The sequence below is a fragment of the Desmodus rotundus genome, chromosome 12, assembly GCF_022682495.2.
Source record: "Desmodus rotundus isolate HL8 chromosome 12, HLdesRot8A.1, whole genome shotgun sequence".
Taxonomy (NCBI): domain Eukaryota; kingdom Metazoa; phylum Chordata; class Mammalia; order Chiroptera; family Phyllostomidae; genus Desmodus; species Desmodus rotundus.
In genome coordinates, this window is record NC_071398.1 from 33,317,746 (window position 1) to 33,336,979 (window position 19,234).

At 54.3% G+C, this 19,234-nt stretch overlaps 2 protein-coding genes across 6 annotated transcripts; both read right to left on the bottom strand.

The window, feature by feature from the left end:
* Positions 1-303: 303 nt before the first annotated feature.
* On the bottom strand, positions 304-9,286 carry APLP1 (amyloid beta precursor like protein 1). 3 transcript variants are annotated; one of them, XM_024577641.3, is made up of 17 exons: positions 9,039-9,286; positions 8,035-8,178; positions 7,042-7,174; positions 6,721-6,830; positions 6,359-6,492; positions 6,064-6,248; positions 5,486-5,616; positions 5,035-5,109; positions 3,995-4,153; positions 3,788-3,916; positions 2,807-2,906; positions 1,946-2,053; positions 1,665-1,691; positions 1,418-1,488; positions 1,119-1,181; positions 844-987; positions 304-732 (listed from the first exon to the last, which is right to left on the bottom strand). In XM_024577641.3, the coding sequence occupies exons 1-17, from the start codon at positions 9,183-9,185 to the stop codon at positions 634-636; spliced, it is 1,959 nt and encodes a 652-aa protein (XP_024433409.1). In that variant the 5' UTR covers positions 9,186-9,286; the 3' UTR covers positions 304-633. The 3 variants fall into 3 exon arrangements, with proteins under 3 accessions (XP_024433409.1, XP_024433408.1, XP_024433407.1); XM_024577640.3 differs by having other exon boundaries at positions 1,665-1,688; positions 6,721-6,833; positions 9,039-9,285; XM_024577639.3 differs by having other exon boundaries at positions 6,721-6,833; positions 9,039-9,285.
* A 586-nt stretch (positions 9,287-9,872) lies between these two features.
* On the bottom strand, positions 9,873-18,686 carry KIRREL2 (kirre like nephrin family adhesion molecule 2). 3 transcript variants are annotated; one of them, XM_024577727.4, is made up of 15 exons: positions 18,066-18,681; positions 17,701-17,850; positions 17,026-17,175; positions 16,702-16,862; positions 15,942-16,092; positions 15,561-15,666; positions 15,308-15,456; positions 14,896-15,023; positions 14,674-14,806; positions 14,333-14,433; positions 13,956-14,175; positions 13,400-13,507; positions 12,926-13,029; positions 12,626-12,691; positions 9,873-11,451 (listed from the first exon to the last, which is right to left on the bottom strand). In XM_024577727.4, exons 1-15 carry the CDS (start codon positions 18,115-18,117, stop codon positions 11,116-11,118), a joined length of 2,115 nt encoding a protein of 704 aa, XP_024433495.1. In that variant the 5' UTR covers positions 18,118-18,681; the 3' UTR covers positions 9,873-11,115. The 3 variants fall into 3 exon arrangements, with proteins under 3 accessions (XP_024433495.1, XP_045041336.1, XP_045041335.1); XM_045185401.3 differs by lacking the exon at positions 17,701-17,850 and having other exon boundaries at positions 18,066-18,686; XM_045185400.3 differs by lacking the exon at positions 12,626-12,691 and having other exon boundaries at positions 18,066-18,685.
* Positions 18,687-19,234: the final 548 nt, after the last annotated feature.

Genomic DNA, 19,234 nt, shown 5'->3' on the forward strand with positions numbered 1-19,234 from the left:
AAAAAAAAAAAGACCCACACCCTCACCGGGCTCATAGGTTGGAGGTGGATGCTGTGTGTATGACTATGTATCAGAAACTAGGAGGCAGGGGAAACTTGCCAGAGCCCAGCCTCCTGGGTTTACCCTGGGACCCAGTATTCTATTGAGCATCAAGGGAAGCTCCGGAGTGGGCACAAAGAGCCTATCCTAGGACTCTGAGCCCCCCTCCCCAGCCCCAGATTTAATGATCCCTGGTCAGGGATGCACAACAGCGGAGCTACAATTACTCACTGATTCCCCAAGAAATATGCGGATGGCTTGGTGGGAAAGAGGACTTTATTGGGATGTTAGTGGGCAACGTGTGGGAGGGTGAATTCCCGGGACCAAGCTGGTGGTCACATTAAAGAACAATAAATTAACTTACAAAATAAATTAAGGTGAGGAGGTCCCAAGCAGGGAGGCAGCTGGGAATACCTGGGGATATCTTAGGGATGGGATTTGGAATTGGAAAGGGGAAATAAGAATTTCTAACCCCCTCATAAGGGTGTGAAATGAACTTTTTCAAGACCCCTTTCCCAGTCTGGGAGTTGGGGCTCTGGGGTTCCAGGAAGGGGAAAGGTCTGGATTCAGCCAAAGGGGTGAAGGGGGGCTGGTTCAGGGTCGTTCCTCCAGGAAGCGGTAAGTGGGGTTCTCATAGCCATGATGCTGCAGTTCACGCAGCTGCTGCTCCTCTAGGGTCAGCATGGGGTCTACCTGCAGCAGGAACAGGGGAGGGATAGTGGGGCACAGGGACCTGACCACAGATATTACAGTCCCTCCATGCCCAGGCTCTGGAACCCCTCCCCATATCTTTATGTCTCTCACCTCCACCACTCCATGGCTGATAGCCCCGTAGGGTTTCTTCCTGCGCAAGAGCAGCACTGAGAGAATGATGAGGGAGCCCCCACCTGCTCCCAAGATCAGCAAACCAGACACGGCCTCTCGGGACACCCCTGTCCCGGCTGGTGCCTGCAGAGAGAGAAGATGAGGCAGGGGTCATCTTTGAGGCTTACCAGGGCCTAGTGTGGCTTTGGAAGTCACAGCCTAGGCTCTGACCTCTGACCTCTCCCTCTAGGTACCCAAAACATTCCTCCTCTTACCAGCTCATCTCTCTGAATCTCCGATGAATGGGAAGGAAAACCCCTTGGAACAGACGCATTCACCTGGGGGAGCAGGAGGTATCAAGAGAGCCAGACCTCTGGGACCCAGCCACCTCCTCCCCTAGTGTCAGAGAGGGTAATTCCCAGCCCTCATCTCCCCTAGGATCCTGAAGCCCATGTTCTCAGTACCTCTTCCCTTAGCCAAGGAATCCAAATCCCAGCACCCTCCTCCTTCAGACCTTCGAGTCAAGCCCCATCCCCAGGGCTTCCTCAGGAGCCCACAGGGCTGACTAACTTACCTTCTGCTCATACTGTTCCAGGGGGGACAGCTTCTCTTTCCCAGGGGGTGCAGCATCTTGTTCTGTGGACCCTACCCCCCAAGTCCTAGCTCATTCCTGAGAGTCCAGAGTGGTGCTGCCCCCGCCTGAGGAGGGGGTCAGAGGGGCACCAGACTCCACCCCAGGAGGCTTGGGGTTCCCAATTCCATTTTGGGCTCGGAGACTCATTGAGATTTCGTGGTGGGTGTCTACTCTGTGAGATACTTACCTTTTGGAAGGGCCATGGGGGTGTCTGCTGGCAGCCAGAGAAGGCATGGGGAACAGTGAAGAGAGGAGAGCTTCATTGAAGGAAATATGGAGAAATTCCCTCCCAGGGTCCAAGGCAGGAGGACCAAGGATCCTACAGAGGACTCGTAACCTTAGACATTCCTCCCCATCCTCTCCCACTTGCTGTGGTAGCTGAGACACCCCTAGACTTTGTGGCATTAGAAATTAGGTTGGGGGCCTGTCTCCCAAAATCTGAGATTAACTATATTTGGGTTAACTCACCATCCTTGGAATCCAGAGGCTGCAGCTCTCTGTTGTCTTCACTGCTGCTCCCAGGAGCAGGGAATTCCAATTCATTGGGACTCAGGTGTTCAGAGTGGAGGAGTTCCTCTGAGGGGAACATGCAGAAAGGTAGTTGAGGTCCTGAGCATAGGGACTCCACAAAAAAAAACCAAACTGGATGAATGGATGACATCTTAACAGTAAAGTGATTGGGGGTAGTCATAAGCATGATCTGGGAAAGGGGAGCTGGCTGGAGGCACCCCTGGCAGAGAGGATAGAGGTTGAAGTTGCAAGAGAATGGCCTCTTTGAAGAGCAGGTGAATCAGGATTCGGTGTGGGAGACGCAGATGAAGTCACAATAGATCTGGGGTCACACCTTCTGGTATTCGTGCTCTTGTGTAGGCTCCTCCCTTTGGATTTGAACTGGGTTTGTGACTTGCTTTAATCAATAGAATGTGGGCCCATGTCTTAAGACTTGGCAGCTTCCACTTTCATTTTTGGGGAGGCTAAACCACAATGTAGGAAGTCCAGGCACCCTGCTGGAGAAACAACACGGAGGGACTCCCTGGAGAAGAGAGGCCTGAGTCTACATGGAGAGGTAGTGAGGCCCAGTTGTGCCAAAGTCCCAGCCCCTCTCTAATCTGCTAGCTGCATGTGTGACTACTGGCAAGACCAGCAGAAGAAGCACCCAGCAGAATCCAGGCCAGGATCATGAGCAAAGAAGATGCTTGATTTAAGCCAGTAAGTTCCGGTGTTTGTTCCACAGGAATAGGTAACTAAAGTGGGGGGGGCAGTCAAAGATTGGGAGTTAGGATCTGCCCTTAGAGACGTGGAACGGGAAGCAAGGACATATGTACTCACGGATCTGGGGCCGTAGCTCCTGAGCCAGGTGGGGGTTCTGGTCAAGCAGCCCCAGGCTCTGATTCATCCTTTCCTCAATTACTTGAAGATGGGTTTGTACCTGTGGGGGAGTGAGTATGAAGAATGAACTGGGTGATGTAGGCTAGAGATAGGGAGACTGAGGCAGGGTGAAGGATGGTGAAGGATGGTGAAGGAAGGGCAATAGGGCTCAATGAAAAGTAGCACATACAATTGATAGGAAGGAAGGTACAAGGGCCAGGAATTGGGCTACAGGAAGAAGGAAATTGGAGGAGGAGAAGCAGAATACAAAGAAAAGGAAAAGGTGTACAGAAGATAGGAAGTGAGAGGCTTAGGAAAGAAAGTAAGGCATAAGGAAATGGGTAGTTACTAGGAAAAGTACAGCACAGGAGACATGGTAAATATAGTGTACAAGGAATATGGTATAGATGATAGGAAATGGAGGCAAGTGGTAGGAGAGGCAGAAAATAGGATCTGAGGAACAGAAAGTGAGGTTTGAAGGGGTTCCAGAAAAGGAAGTAGGATTGGAGTGTCATGTAGAGATGATATGGTTCAAGGGCAAGACTTGGAGTTCAGGAAGAGAACATCCAAGAAATAGGGATTAGGATCTGAAGGCACAGCACAAGGATTCCAGGGAAAACAAATGGGGTTAGGGAGAAAGAAGAATTAAAGGACAGGAACAGGGTTCAAGGCACAGGAGGGGGGTTCTGAGAAACAAGAAAGATGTCAAAGACACAGGAGGTGGGGGTGGGGGGTGGGGGCAGTGTTCCAGGGTCAGGAAGTAGGAATCCAAGGGAGTGAAAAGTGTCCAAGGCACAAAAGAGGGGTACCAAAGAGAGGAAGGAGGTTCAAGAGACAGAAAGAGGGTATGAGAGACATGAAAAGAGTCTGAGGTATGGGGTCCAAGAGACTGGAGTCTGAGAGATAGCAAAGTGTATTTGAGAACTGGAAGTATCTGAACACCTGGAAGCTCATCTGCTGGGCCTTCTCAGGCTCCACGGCAGCCACATGCTGGTAATGTCGCAGAGTGTGCCTTTGCTCCTTCTGCTCTGCACGCAGGTAGCGCCTCAGGGCCAGCAGGACACGCTCTGGCTGTGGAAGGAATGAAGACTGCCCAGGCCTGCCGCAGCCCTTTTCACCCTCTGCCCTCTGCCCCCACAGCTCCCACACCTGAGGCGGATCTCCCTGAAGTGCTGCCAGGAAACCTTCCAAGGCAGCCCGGCGCTGGTCGTTGATAAGGGCAATGACTCGGGTGGCATGGGTCTCCACCAGGCGCTGTCGCTCACCAGACACCTGTTCCTCCAGCGTCTGCAGAATGGACTGGAAGTGCTATCAGGGGGGTGGACACAAGATCAGGAGAGGTGAAGATGGGTGAAAGCCTGGGTCAATGGCATTCTGGAAGGGCAGGGCAGTAGGGCCAAACAGGGTGCAGTGGGTCTAGGTCTGGGCAGAGTCAACTTGGGGGTTTGACTACATCACAGGACACTGACTGGAAGGGGTAGGGATATAGGGCAGAACCAGACCTACTAGGAGCTAAGCTGGCAGTATACACTGTATTCTGTAGGAACAATCTAGGAACAGAGCTGGCCTGTGTTAAGGTGAAAGGAAGCGAGTATTGTAGTAAAGGTAGAGCTCTAGGCCTGGGAAGGGCAAACTGGAGACAGACTTGTGCCCAAATGAGGCTACTAAGGTGGGGTGGGGATGAGGGGTAAGTCAGGGAATGCGCTAACTGGAGTGGGGATTATAGGGGGTAGGGCTGCACTAAAATGAGGTTGAGAGAGGTGGGATGGAGAAACATGAGGCTGGGCCTACTGAGGAGGGATTGAGTAAAAGTGAGATTAGAGGGGAAGGACCAAAGTCAGGTGCATGGCCTAACAGGGACAGGAATGCATCAAAGAGAGGCTGAGAGGACCTCACTGTATCTGCAGGGGGCCCAGCTTGGGAGAGGACTCCAGAGCCAGTTCTTAGAGGTAAGAATCAAGTTAAGACAGGGCAAAACATGGCCAATCTGAGGAGGACAACAATGTCAGGTCTGATTTAGGCCAAGAGGAGAGGAGCTAAATGGTGGGGTGGGGCCAAGAGAGGCTGATATAAGCAGGAACGGGTGGTACTGGATGAGACTGGGACAAGGCCTGAGCCCAGCTAAGACTGGATGTGCCCCAGATAGTGGACAGGCACGAGTGAGCAGGGCCAGCTGCAGGTTGTCCTACCTCATTCAGGGCCTGTCTGTCAGCTTTAGGCAAATTCTTGGACTGGTTGTCTGCCATGGCCCATTCACGCATCACCTGGGGGCAGAGGAGATTTCAGGATTCTAGAATCCACCCTGTTCCACCCAGTGAGGTCCCAAATCCTTCTTCAAGACTTTGGAGGCTCCAGATCCCTTAAGTCCCACTGGTTTTTGGGTTCCCAAGAGAGAATACTCAGAAGAAATTTAAGATGGAAGAGTACCATGCACTGGAATTTCCTTAGAATCTGGTGGCATCTCAACAGGATTCTATGGGTGAGAAATCCCTGGTCATTGTAGGGGTGGTGCAGTTGAGGGCTAAGGGTTGATAGAGGTTTGGGGAGCATTTGGAAATAGTCCCGCTTGTCCCTGTGAAATTTCCTGGTAGTTAGAGAGCTCTACATTGTGGGGGATCCTAGGACCCTCAGTATCATCACCTCGTTAATCTGGCGCATCCTTCGCTCCTCCAGGTCCATCTTGGCCCGCAGGAAACCCTCGTGCTCACTGATCTCGCCAGGCGCACCAAAGTACACATCCACGCCATCTGTGGGCCTCGGGGTGGGAGTCACTGCCGTGCCAGGAATCAGGGGATCAGCCTGAAGCCCATCTCCAGGTCACCTTTTCTACCCAGAGAACTACATTTTCTAGAGTGCACTGGGAACCACCATGTGTGGTTTAGCCATAACTGCCTGCCTAACATTATGGGAAATGTAGTTCTGGACTGGGCCTATTCTTGAAAAGCTTAGAAATCCATTATGCCATCCTTCAATGCAAAATAATCCTTAGGACCTACCAAATGGCTCCTCCACTTCCAGGTACCCCCAAACCACCCTTTTCATTCTTCACAGGCCAGACCTTCCACCTCTACTTTATCCAAAACTGCTCTCATCCCTTCCATTCCCCCTAGTCAGATCTCTCCCCCATAGGTCCCTCTCAAAGATGTTCCTACCCCAAGGCTCCCCAAATCATCCTCTCTCCAGGGTGGAGGAAACTAGGGATTCAGAAATGGCCTCACCTTTGCTGACCACTGCAGGGGGATGGGAACTTGAAGGTGGAACTCTTTCCTCCTCGCCTTCCTCTTCAGCCTGTAGGGGCTCCACAAAGTAATCGTCTACCGGCTGTAGGAAGGATTCCTCCTCTTTCTCGTCCTCATCCCCCTCTACTCTGCCCCCGAGGGGCCAGGACCGGGTGGAGGGGTCACTGAGGAATTAGAAGACCCAAGGCAATGAGAACACGGGCCCAGGCCCCTAGGCTTCCACTTCCTGCCTCAGAAGCCTTGGGATGGGCATGGAAGATTCCCTCCCACTCACCCAATTTCTGTCCCAGACGGGTCAGGGGTCACTGGAGGGGGGCAGCACACATACTCCACACCTCGGAACCGATCCATGCCACAGGGCAAAAGCATGCCCGAGCCATGCAGGATGAGGCCCTGGGAGCTGCAGGCCTGTGGGAAGAGTGAGTGGGTCCAGAATTGTGGGGTAAGAGAGGATAAAGGAGGGGCCTGGATGCCTGAATCTTGAAGGCTGATGGGGCTGGGAGCCTGGATTCCTGGTTCTGTCCTGATTGGAAGAGGGGGCTGAGGTCCAGACTCTTGGGTTCTGAAGGAAGGGGGTATTGGGAGACTGGAATCCTGGGTCCTGGGGGTTGAGAATGGATGGGCCAGGGTCCTGACCTCCTGTGCTTCCTCATGCCTCTGGGTTGAACTCTCACACTGGTCCATGCGCTCCTGGTGCAAGAACCGGCAGCCTTCAGGTACCAACAGGGCCTCACTCACAAATTCACCTGCTGGGGAATGGGGGCACCAGAGTGAGACCCTTCCACAGCCACTAGCCTCACCCTCCTCAGAATCCAGACTTCTTAACTTCAGAGGATTCTCTGCACCAGTCAGGACCCAGGCATCTAACTCCCTAATGTGAGCCTTAAGACCTGGGCCCAGAATCTCTCCCCTCAGGAAACTCCACCCTCATTTCCCTCCCCCACGCCTGTGACTCACGCAGGCAGAGGAAAGGCACAACCTGGTGGTGAGAGTGGGCACAGCGGCCACCCCGGGCACCCCCGCACCAGCGCTCCATGGGGATGGCCTGTGTTGCCTGTTCCACACGTGCAATCTGCAGCTCCGGGTACATCTGGGGACACCAGGTGGAGCGATCAACCCACTGCCCCGCCCCTACCAGCCACACTTCTCTATTGGCCATGTCCCTTTTCAAGGCTCCGGTGTTCCTAAGGAATTCTCCTCTTCAGGCCCTGCTTCTCCACAGAACCGGTCTTAGATATCTAAGACCAGGATGACCACTGGCCACACCCCCTAGCAACTCTCCCCTAAAAGCCCTGCCATCCTTAGGCCCCTCCCCTTTGGCCAGTTTCTTTACAAAGGTCCCTCCATTATGCCCATAAACTCAATTCTGCCAAGCCCACCTCTTTTCTAGTTACCTTTTCCCCCTTCCCCAATCAGGTTCATTTCTCCACAGGTTCTACCAACATTTAAGCCTCGCCTCTTACCCTGTTTTGCCTCTCAGTAAGTGTCCCTTCCCTTCCTTTTCATAGGCACACCTCCTAGCTTTCCACTCTCATTGGGCTCCACCGCTTTTCCTATCTTACTGGCCCCTTAGGAATTTTTGTCAAAGACCCCCCCCCCCTTTGGCCACGCAACACCTATACACCTACTGTTTAGGGATCCCACACTTTCACCGGGTGGATACGTTCCTTAGAAGGTTTTTGTGCAAAGTTCTCCTCTTTCCTAACCTAGTTTCTCTGTTTTTTCTTTTCTTTTCTTTCTTTCTTTTTTTTTTTTTTTTTTGTTTCGTGACCTAGTTTGTCAGTAACAGGTCCTGCCCTATTCTAACTTCCCCTCCGGCCACGTCCCCCAGCTTCCCAGCCCTCTTAGATCCCTCTTGGTCTCCCGACCTTTTGAAAGTCTAGCTTCCCTAGGGCAATTCCCCAGCATCTGGGACTAGCTTTCACGACCCTCTCAGTAGGTCCCGCCCACCTGTCTGCAGTACTCTAGCACGCGTTGCTGGTCCCGGAGACAGCGTCGCGAGCGCTGCGCGTCTGGTTCCCAGCGGCCAGTGCGCAGGTCCAGATGAAGGGTTAGGCGCCCGCATAGTCCAGCCACCTGTGCCGACCCGGAGGCCTGCGTGTGTGGGCGAAAGGGTCAGTGAGGGCCCGAGGAACCTTGGCAGGCTGATTCCTCGGTGCTTTGCTCCCTGGGACCCAGATGTTTAAACCCCAGAACCAGCCCCCTCCACCAAGCACAGCGCACCCGCCTCGGTATAGGTACGGTTTCCTGGGATACAGCTCCTACTAAGCCAGGAGCCCCAGCTCCCCTGTTGCTATGGCGACTCGAGTCCCCCAGGAGTCTCGCGGCCTTTTTGTGGTGGAGACAAGCTCCACCTGCACCCTGGCGCAGCCGCACTTGAGCTGGAAGGGGTTAAACCTGAATCTCTGGGGAGGTGGGCCAGAACCTTAGCGTTCTGGCCCTTCTCCCTCCATCTCTAGCTTTGGCTCTCATTCTTGGGGGCAAAGATGACAGACATGTCCTGGCTTCAGGGCCCTGCAGGCCTGGACACCAAGGCCCTTGAGGGCTGGAGAGCTACCTCCTGAGTCAGGGGAGTGGTGGCTGGAAGCCTAGACTCCTGGGTCATAGGAGGCTGCGGGGCCCTCATATGGGTCCAGAGGATGCAAAGGGACCCCGGTTCGTGGATCTAAATGTCTTACTGCTTGGTGGGTCCTATGTTCAGGTGGGAAGGGGCTGGGGCTGAGTCACTTAGGTCAAGAGGGTCTGAGGGAGGCAGGAGGAGGCTGGGACGACACATGATGGGAAGCTGGGGCCTAGACTCCTGGGTTCGTGAATGCCTCGTTCTGTTAGGGGCGCCTGGGAGCCGGCCACCTGGCTGGAAAGACTGCACTTTCAGCTCTAGACATGTCCGCATCAGGGTCCGGAGGCCGGGTCCCGCCCTTTCCCCCATCCCCAAGGACCCGGCCGGACCTCACCTCGGCCGCGCCTTGGCTCCCACCGGCCAGGCTCCCGACGGCGAGCTGCGCGCGCAGAAGCAGCAGCAATAGTGGCAGCAACAGCAGCAGCGGCGGCAGGCCCCGGCGGCAGCGCAGACCTCGAGTGGCGGGGCTGAGGTGCCCCATGTCTGGGTTCTCGCGCCCTCACGTCCCCAACACTCCCGCCCTGCCCTGCCCGGCCCCAGCGGTGACAGAAGCTCCCAGCGCCACCACCGCCGCCTCCTCCTCCCACCGCCCCCCCGGCTGCGCCGGCGCCGCCAGCCCCGCCCCACGCCAGCCCCGCCTTCCCAGCCGGGACAATAGCTTGGCAGCTCTGCGCACTGTGTAGCAGCTCCGGAACTCCCTTGTGGGAGCTAAGCCCCCGCCCCCCTAAGATTCCAGGTGTCCCACCCCATGCAAGGACCTACCCAGGAGTGTAGATGACGGGCTCCAAGGTTATGGATTTTGTGTCCTCCCTCGGACCCAGACAACTCACAGATCGGCTTCCTTCTCTTCCAGGGATTGTCAGGATTGGAGAACCAACCCCCCACTCCCCTGCCCAAACAAATTCTTCTCTTGAGTTGCCAAGAATACAGGCCTCCAAAATTTCCCCAATCAAGAACACAGCAATTGTGACTCAGTCCTCATCTTCCTCAGATCCAGGAGTCTGGCTGGGTCCAGACTCTCAAGACCCGAGACAAAGCTCCCAGCCCTTTCCCCCTAAGACCCAAGAGTCCCAGGCCTCCTGCTCTGCTTCCCAAAGGTCTCAGGTGCCTAGAATTTTAATTCCTAGCTCAAGGATCCATGATACAAAGTACCCAGCCCCTCTCCCCCTTTTCTTTTAAAATTTTTTTATTTATTGACTTTAGAGAGAGAGGAGGAGGAAAGAGAGAGAAACATCGATTTGTTGTTCCACTTATGAGTGCATCCATTGGTTGATTCCTGTATGTGCCCTGACTGGGGATCACACCCACAACCTTGGAGTTTCCAGACAACACTCTAACCACAGAACTATCCATCAGGGATCCCAGGCCCTCCCCTCTTTTTTTAACATTTCATTTTTATTGTATTTTCCATTACCATTTATCCCCCTTATACCCTCTTCCACCTCCACCCACCCCCTCCCTCCCAGACCCCTTTTAAACGATGACCCAGGTCAGGTACCCAGAGCCTCAGGACAACAGTCTAGACCTCCATCTTTGCTCTAAGGACCAGGACACTTTTATTTCCCCACCCTTAGGCTCTCTCTGTCATGTCTGTGCATCTATACATGTATGTTTGTGTAGCTATATATCAAAATAGCCTGGACTGCTAAATGGATAACTAGGGGCTTGGGGGTACCCCTGGTTTTACTCCTACAGCCACTTCATAGCCTAGGGTAGAGGAAGGGCCTTGGGGGAGGCTTGATGGATCCCTTTCTTGACAGAGGGTGATAATGCCAAGAGAATCCTGAACACAACTTTTAATTTTTTAAACTAAATATATCTTCTTATCCCCAGATTCCATCCCCACCCCATCCAGTGACAGATCTCACCCTGTCCTTACTCCTTGGACCCAATTCTTCCAAGGCCTTTAAGGATGGTGGAAGGAATCAAGATGGTGGCTATCTTGGGTTCCCAAGGAGTGAACTGCTATCTTGGCTTCACTTCCATTGGCTAAGCAAAGTGCACCTCAGGGAAAGCCAGGACAGGGCCTGGTCTGGCCTCCATCTTAATCTGTCCTATGGTACCTTTTTTCTTATGCAAATATCTTCTTTCAGTGTCTGCCTGACAACTTCCATATCTGCCTCCAACTCCCATCATACCCTGTCTCCATTCCTCTTTAAAGGGGCCATTTGGCATCTTGAATCTCTTTTACACAGGGGAATAGGTAGGCATAGTGGCCATCTTGCCCCGGTTGGGGCATCCTCTTTGGCTGAGCAAACTGTCATCAATGACCCAGGCAACAGTAATGATCTATCCCTCCCCTCAATGTTTAGTTCTGTAGGAGTAAGGTCACTAACTTGTTCTGGTTCTTCAGAAATCAGGACAATCCATTATGGCAAGTTGAATATCCCAACACTTCAGTTGGAGAGATGTCACACATGAGTCTGGAGACGCAAGTGGCTAGGTGTGGGGAAGGCAGCATATGGGAAAGGAGGAGTCCCGGGGGCCAGATCTGGGGGCCCAAAGGATGTGGGTTTGATATAGCTGGTAAAAGCTTGAGAATGGGGTGTGGTGAGATAACCTGCCTGGGCTCTATACAGTTTGCAGGGGGGAGGCATATCCAGGTGTGAATTGAAGTCGTAGAAAGGAGGTGTACCCAGAGGTCCAAGGGGAGAGGGTGGTGGCAGGAAGAGGCCTCCTCCAGGGGCTTTACCAAGGCTCAGGCTCACACTGACTCCTTGGACCTTGTAGTAACTGTTGGTTGGGTCCTGAGGGGACAAATGGGGTCTGTGAGTATGTGAGGGTATAAAGGGGTGAAGGCCCCTGATGGAGATCAAGCCAGACCTAGGGAGAAGCAAAAGACAGAAATAGGAGCAGGCAGAGACAAAGAGACAGATACGTAGACTGGTAGGAAGACAAAGGCAGAAAAACAGTGACAAAAGACAAAGGGACAGAAGGAGATGGTCAGAAAAAGGCAGAGACAGGGATATAGCCCTCCTAAGAGGTGGTAGTATGGAAGGAGATGCAGAAGGAGCAAGAGAGAGAGAGATTAAGACCAAGATATTTACTCATACATCTGCCCAAGAGCCCAGTGGCTTTGGTTTTGTGACATGTCCTATGCTGCTGCTGGACAGACCTGGGCTTGTCCTCATGGAGATACCAGGCCAACAGGGAAATGATCACCAGACAGAGCCCAGAGGGGTCAGGGCTATATTGGGGGAAGTACATGCAGAGTGGCCGGGACTGTGATGATGGGGCTTTATGGGGAAGCACAGGCAAGATTATCATGGCTTTGATGGGGGAACTTTCAGCATAGTGATCGGGCTGTGATGGAGAAGCCCAGGTTAGAGTGTTCCAGGCTGTGACAGGTGAAACATGGACAGAATGATCAGGGATATGAGGAGGGAAGCATAGGTTCTCTAGAACAAGAATTATCTGAGCTAAGACAAGAGGAATTGAAGGAGAGAATTAGGTAGGCATGGGAAGGAAGGTAGGAGTGTTTCAAGTCAAGAAAATAGAATAGCATGTTCTAGGTACAGAAGAGAGAGAGAGAGAAGGGACCCTAAAGGTGGGGCAGGTCTGGAGAGATGTAAGGCAAATGTGGGACCTAAGTGGAAGGGTCCTGGGGGAGGCAACCAGGGGGAGGCAACCAGAAGGAGGCATCCAGGAGGCCTGAAACATGACTGTGATGGGGAAAGCACAGGAAAAGTGAACCCTGATCTGGGGCTCAAGATGGAGGCCAAGGCTAGAACAGATATGTGGACAGTTAGCAAATATGCAAACTAAGGCTGTGAAGGAGGGTGAAATAATGCTGGAGGCAGGAGGAAGAAGGCAGAGGGGGCTCTGTCCCTGCTCTTCAGGCAAAAGAGTAAAAAAGGAGGGAACAGAAGCACGGAGAGAATTGTAGACACAGAAGGGAGCCCCTCCCCTTTCAATACTCACCTTGGTCTCCAAAGCCCCCTCTTCATCCAGAACCAGGTCAGTGTGGTCTGTGTGCATGATGGGGCCCTGGGGTAGGGTGCTTAGTGAGATGGGGGTGCTCACTAAGGCTAGACTCAGGGAAACAAAGGGCCCTGGGGACATATTAGGTCTAGGGAATAACTTGGTCAGGGCATATTTGGATTTGAGGGACTTTGGGGTCTGGGAATAGGGAATAGGGCCCATCTTGAGTTAGGCGCCTGATTGGGACTGGGTTACTATTTGAGTCTAGAGGCACGGTTCGGTCTGGGGACCCCATCTTACCTGGTCCTCACTGCTGCCTGTCCCCTCTTCCTCAGGGCCCTGAGAACTAGAACCATGGCTGCTGCCTGGGATTCGCACCAGATTCTTTTGCTTGGAGAAAGAGGCTGAGGCCAAGGACAGTGAGTGGGAGTGGAGGGAAGGAGGCAGAGGTAAGCAAAGAGGCAGGGTCACAGTTTGTGGGGACCAATGAGCAGGAAAAGAGAGGACTGGAGGGATCAGGTTAGGAGACCAGGAACCAATGAGAGCCCTGGTCTAGGAGGACAAGAAGTGTGACCTTGAGGAAGTGGAGTTAGGGCTTCAGGGAGGAACCAGGGCCTGAACATGAGCCAAGCCCCTACAGGGGCTAGAGAGGCAGTACTGGGGCCAGGTCCCAAGGCCAGGCCTGTCAGTGAGCAGGGCGAGGGTGTGTGTTTGTGTGTCGGCGGGTGAGGGTTGGGGGTGCGGTCGGTGCTGGGGTAGGGCTTGGGTACTGACCCTTGCCTTGGCACCAGCAGCAGAGGGCCACCCCAGTGATGACCATAAGGAAAATCATGGCTGAGGAGGCCACTCCAGTCACAATCTGCACAGTAGGCAGCGGCAAGTCTGCAAGGAGAAGAGGGGATGGTCTGACGGGGCTGAGCAGAAGACTAGGGAGGAACTGGGGAATAGGGGACTCCGGACATGGGTTAGGGTCTCTTCTTCAAGTTTGGGGGCACCCAAGGTTTGTAGTACCCAAGCTTGGGGTCTCTGGGCTTAAGGGCTCATGAAATTGGGGTTCCACAGTCAACTTTTTGGGTTTAGGGAGTCTTAGAATTGGAAGGGTTTTAACATTCCCTTCTTTGGGGCACTTGAATGTGAGAGGTGTCTCAGTTTAGCATTCTGCATTTGAGGGAACTGTTTTGGGGGGATCTCAGGATTCAAGGGACTCATAGTTTTGAGGCTCCTAAGGTTGGGGGGGTCTCTGCATTTGGAGGGCCTTTTTTGCAGACTGTGGCATTTTAGGGGTTTGAGGTCCTCAAATTTTGGGAGGTCTTCAGGCTCTGGGTCTCACCTCTACGGCTCAGGCTGACCAGGGCACTTCCCTCACCCAACCGGTTATGGGCACTGCAGTTGAAGCCCCTGCTAAAGTCAGACTCCTGAGTTCCCGAAATGTGTAGCACAGAGATCAGGCCTGGACCCTGTCCAACTCGGCCCTCCGGGGCTGGAAACGTCTCCACCAGGAACCGACCCTGTGACCCCTTCTCCAGGAAGCCCTCATCCCAAGACCAGACCTTGGGGTACAAAAGAAGGAGGTGAGGGTAAACTGGGGAGGGAGAGAGGGGAACAGAATTTCTGGAAAGTCAGAGGTAGTCACACAGTTATGGGAGTCTGGCTGGGAGATCAGGTACCACAGCTGGGTGGGTCACCAGAGCAGGGACATTTTCTTACCACAGCTTCTGGGGCGGGGGAAGCGAAGACTAGACACTGGAGGCGGGCAGAACCCCTCAGGAAGGCAGGCGCTGAGTGCAAGGAGGTCACTACAGGGGGAGCTGGTTTGGAGATTGTGGACCAATCAGAAGAGAGGGCCGCCCCCCACCCAAAAGCGACTCCTCGCTAACCCGAACCAACCAGGCCAGGCCCCTCAACAAACTCCAACCCCCAGAGGCTCGCTTCACTAGGTCCCACTAGTACCCCCAGGCCCAACCTCTACCTACTCTATTAGACTTAGCCCCCTTGCCCATCCTTGTCCCGGGACCTGCCCAGTCCTCAAGGAAGCACTGGTTTCTCACCGTTCACAGTCAGCCTAGCCTCTGCAACGCCGCCCCCTAGACCGGAGAGCCCTGGCTCAGCCCTGCACACATAGTCGCCTGCATCCTCCAGCCCCACCGAAGGAATATGCAGTGTGGGCCCGGAGCCCAGTACCTGGGATATGAAGGGGTGTCAGGGGCAGAAACTTGGGAGAAAGCCCCGTCCACTACCTGCCACCATAACTAGCTCCCATACGATCTTACCTGTTTGCCCCCACGGCGGGTCCAGGTTACCCGTGGGAGTGGGTTCCCACGCCAAGAACAGCTAAACAAAGCGTCTTCCCCCAGGTCTACAGACGTGGGCTCTGGCTTTACCAGCAGAATTGGTCCAACTGGAGGAAAGGAAGGGTCACATGCCCAGGTGGGGCTGCAACTTCTGACCTGGGATCAGCCATTCAGAAATGGCACCCTCAAGGACCCAATTATAGCCCCCATTCCACAACGCCCTTGCCCCACCCCTGCTCCACTTTGGCATTGACCCAACACAGCTAAACTCTGCCTACACCCTATGCCCTCCCCACCTCCTTCCTCAGCCCATGGCAGCCACTCCCCGGTCTAGCCCTCAGCCCATTTCAGCAGGTCCTACTGCCCACATCCATGGTACACCCAGGCTCACACTGTACATCCAGTGCGGTGCTGCGGTTGGCGCTACCCACGATGTTGCTGACTTCGCATGACACTGGCGCAGTGAGGAAAGAGGCATCTGCCACCACCTCCAACATTGGCCCTCGGGCCCCCAGCACTGGGGAACCCCCCTTTGCCCACCTGTGGAGGTGGTGGGGCTGTTAGTGCCGTCTCTGCTCCCCAAGCACACCTACTAATATCCCAGCCCCAGCTCCTCCCCAGCACAAAGTGATCTTCATCCTCACCGATAGCCGGTGACAGGAGGCTGGGCCCTGGCCTGGCATAGGAAAGTAACCTTCTCTCCCTCCTGCACAGTCTGTGGTTCTGCAGACAGAGTCACCACTGGGGGATCTGTGGAGGTGGGTCAATAATCAGCTGTGGTCCAGGACCTGGAACACCTCCATTGATGACCTGAGAGTCAAATTCCCAGCCTCTCCACCCCAGGAGTGTCCATCCCCAGTTCCCTCTTCCCCTTGAGCTGGGAGTCCAGGCAGGTTTCCAGTTCCATATTCGCCCAGAAACCACAGGTCCACATCTCCTTCCTTCCTCAACCCTGAAGTTGAGATCCCAGCCACCTATTTCATTAAGGACCTCAGGCTCAGGGCCCAGTGTCCAACTACACTTACATTGCAGGCTCAGTGTGATAGCTGTGTCCTTTCCTGCAGGCAGGGCCTGGCTCTGGGCCCGGCAGACCAAGGTGGCTCCATCATCATGGCTGGAAGGGGTCAAGGATAAGATGCTCTCCACTGACCCAGTTGTCCCTTCCTTCAGTAGGGTCTACAGGTTATGAATAATAACAATGATTTCATCTACCCCTTATATAGTGCTTACTATATGTCATGCTCTCTTCTAGGTAATTAGAAGCATTGCTTTATCCAATGCAATTACCCTATAAGGTGCATACTGCTATTTTTGTTTTTGTGTTTTATTTTATTTATTTATTTTTAGAGAGAGGGGAAGAGAGGGAGACAAACATCAACGTGTGTTTGCCTCTCATGCGCCCTCTACTGGGGACCTGGCCCGCAACCCAGGCTTGTGCCCTGACTGGGAATCGAAAAGGCGACCCTTTTGCTTCGCAGTCCAGCACTCAATCCACTGAGCCATACCAGCCAGGGCTAAGGTGCATACTACTATTATCCTCATTGTACAGATAAGAAAACTGAGGGACAGAAGAGGTTAAGTTACCTCCCCAAGATCAATCAACTAATGAATGACTGAGCCAGGTAATCCGGAGCTAGAGTCGTCACCCTTAATTATACACCAAGGGTCCCAGCTTTGGACCCCTGCCCTCCCATGCCCTTTTCTCCTCTGGATGAGCCAGTGGTCTGAGTGAGTCCCCACATTACCCTGAATGGGCAAGGGCTGGCACAGGGACTTGCATCTGACCTGTTTGAAGGTAGCCCCATCCAGCTGGACCCCATCTCGAAACCACAGCAGCTCAGGGGTGGGGTGGGCATCCCCATGGCTCCGACAGGTCAGATTTGCAGGAACTCCAGCAACCAGAGACACAGAGGGGCCGCCCAACACATGAGGGGCTTCTGGGGGCACTGTGGGTAGATCTGGGGTCAGAGCTGAATCCTGGGCTCAGAGACCCTGATCTTCCCAGCTCTAACCAACCACTCCTCTGTGTTCCCTGGACTGTGATAATCCCAGCTAGGACTGGCTGTCCCTCTGGGCACCCCTAGGGAGATCAATGGGCTGGATCCTCACCCAGCACATGCAATTGGGCAGGTCGAGAGCGGAGGCCTGCCTGTGTCGCCTGACATTCATATGATGCTTGATCCTCTAGCTCCACAGGCCTAATGTGGAGGTCGTGCCGGCCACTGGCTGCATTCCCTGATATCCAGTACCTGGACCACCCTGGCATTAAGGAAGAGGCAGTCACACCATGGTTCTGAATCACATCAAAAGTGGGTGCTGGGACAGGGAGATACTAACCCTCTCCCAATCCAGAGTCAGTTAAATTCAGGGATAATAAATTCAGAAAAAAGCCAGAAAACAATCACCATAAGAGTCAGATTAGATGCTACCCCTGGGGAAAAGAGGGAATGGGAATAATAGGGGAAAGGAATAAGAAGGGCTTCTGAACCTGGGTAGTGGTTACTTGGGTGTCAACTTTATGCTTATTGGGCAAACCTTCCATTTATGTTTTATGTGCTTTTCTGTATTTTTGTAATATTTTACAATAAAAATAAAAATCTCCAAACCCCATGGGTCACCCTCAAAGTATAAACTAAAAATTGAGGACACCCAAATGTTTACCTGAGACCATTACTTTCCCAAACCTGAAAATGTCAAAACAGATGCTTCGGTTATAGCCTAAACCCAGCAACTCCACCCTGGAGCCAGAGCCAGCCCCTTACTGAATGGAGAGAACAGTCTCACCTGGCAGGTCCCTTTCACCCCCTAGAGCCAGCCCATCCTTAGTCCACTGAACCAGCCCTGAGTATGTGCCCAGGGCACAGGGCAGCCGGGCCTCATCCCCTAGCAGTACCACCAGGTCCTCCGGCTGTTGCAGGAAGTGGGGCGACAGGCCTAGGAGAATGAGGGAGGCGGGGAGCAGAGCTGAGTTTAACATATTCAAGAGTTCCCTCATTCAGGACGGGGGACTTCAGTCCCAAAATCCTCCTTCCCTCAGACCCAGAAGTCCAGGCTCCCAGACTTCTCCCTCAGACCCGTTCACCCCAGTAAAGCAGCAACTGGCAAACAATCCTCTCCCGTGTTTACCGCTCCCCCGCCCCTCGCGGTACCTGCACGCCCTCTGAAGCAGAAGAAGAGGACGAGGAGGGCGGGAACCAGCATCGTGAGTGTCTGTCCCTCAAGATCCAGTTGACTTGCTGTCGCAATGGCTCCCCCGCCAACTGCTTCCTCGAACCACACCTCCCTCCACCCCGGCCTGGAGCCCCCTTTGCGCCCGACTCTTCACCCCAGGCTAGGACCTCCCCTCTGTCCCTGGCCTGGAGTTCCTAAGTCTGCTTGACAGCTGGATCGGACTCTGAAGCGCCGGCGAGGTCCGCGCGCCGAGTCTCTGAGAGAATCGGAGAGGGTCCGATCCCATTCGCCCCGCCCCGGCGCGCCCAGTGCCCCCGGGGGCCCGCCCCTTTTCCGGGAAGAAAGTCCCACGGTCGAGACCCCAACAAATCCGAGAAAGTAGGGCGCGGTTCTCTCCTTGGGCGGGAGCTCCAGCCCAACTGGGATCTGGGAGCCGAAACACCTGGATCGAAGGAAGGGGTCTAGGCTGGGCTGGACACCTGCACCCTTCTGGGGTTGCGGGGCTACGGGGTTGAAAAGGAGGGAGTGGAAGAAACTTGCTCAGCCCAAGTCCTGGAGGGACCGCGCTGAGTGGAAACCTAGCTATAAATGGGAACCCCTGGGGCCTCGCTAGTTTCCGCGCCTGGGGGAGGCGGGGCCCGGGGCTCCTCAGAGTCTGGGGGTCAGGAAGAGGGCGCCGGGGTGACTGGGGTGGGGGCAGCTGGGACCCCCGAGAAGAGGAGAGTTCTGCTGTCCCCTCTCAAAACACCTCCTCAAAATATCGTCCGGCATGCCTAGTTACCACTGCAAACCATAGCAAGTCCTAAGATCCAGGAATCCAGGCCCCCCAGCCCCTCCTTTCCCTAGACCCCGCAGTAAGGGCTCAGTCCCTCGCCCCACTTGGCTGTGGTTGCCGAGCGACAGCTGGGAGGCGGCGGTGCCAGGGCTGGTCAGGCTGGGAGGCTGGGAACCTCGCAGCTTGTCCTGACTGCTGCCTGCGGCCCAGCTGGGGCGTTCCCACGCTACATGCCCGCGGGTACGCTGCGCAGCTGGTGGGCGGGACCTCGAGAAGGCTGAGGGGTGACTGTGGGTCTAACATACCTGAGCCCGCTGGGACTGGGGTCCTCACTCAGGTTTCCTATTGTTCCTGAGCTCAGATTCTTGCGTT

Bases quoted from the DNA above. Each gene is read 5' to 3' on its own strand.
- APLP1 (XM_024577639.3), bottom strand. From the start codon at position 9,185: ATGGGGCACCTCAGCCCCGCCACTCGAGGTCTGCGCTGCCGCCGGGGC. The intron at 6,493-6,720 runs GTCAGGACCCTG...CTCTTCCCACAG, and splicing joins GGCATGAGGAAGCACAGGAG to GCCTGCAGCTCCCAGGGCCT. The intron at 1,182-1,417 runs GTAAGTTAGTCA...CTGCTCCCCCAG, and splicing joins TGGAACAGTATGAGCAGAAG to GTGAATGCGTCTGTTCCAAG.
- KIRREL2 (XM_024577727.4), bottom strand. From the start codon at position 18,117: ATGCTGGTTCCCGCCCTCCTCGTCCTCTTCTTCTGCTTCAGAGGGCGT. The intron at 16,093-16,701 runs GTCAGATGCAAG...CATAACCTGTAG, and splicing joins ATGGGGCTACCTTCAAACAG to ACCCTACTGAAGGAAGGGAC. The intron at 13,030-13,399 runs GTCAGTACCCAA...CCTTGGCCTCAG, and splicing joins CTGCTGGTGCCAAGGCAAGG to CCTCTTTCTCCAAGCAAAAG.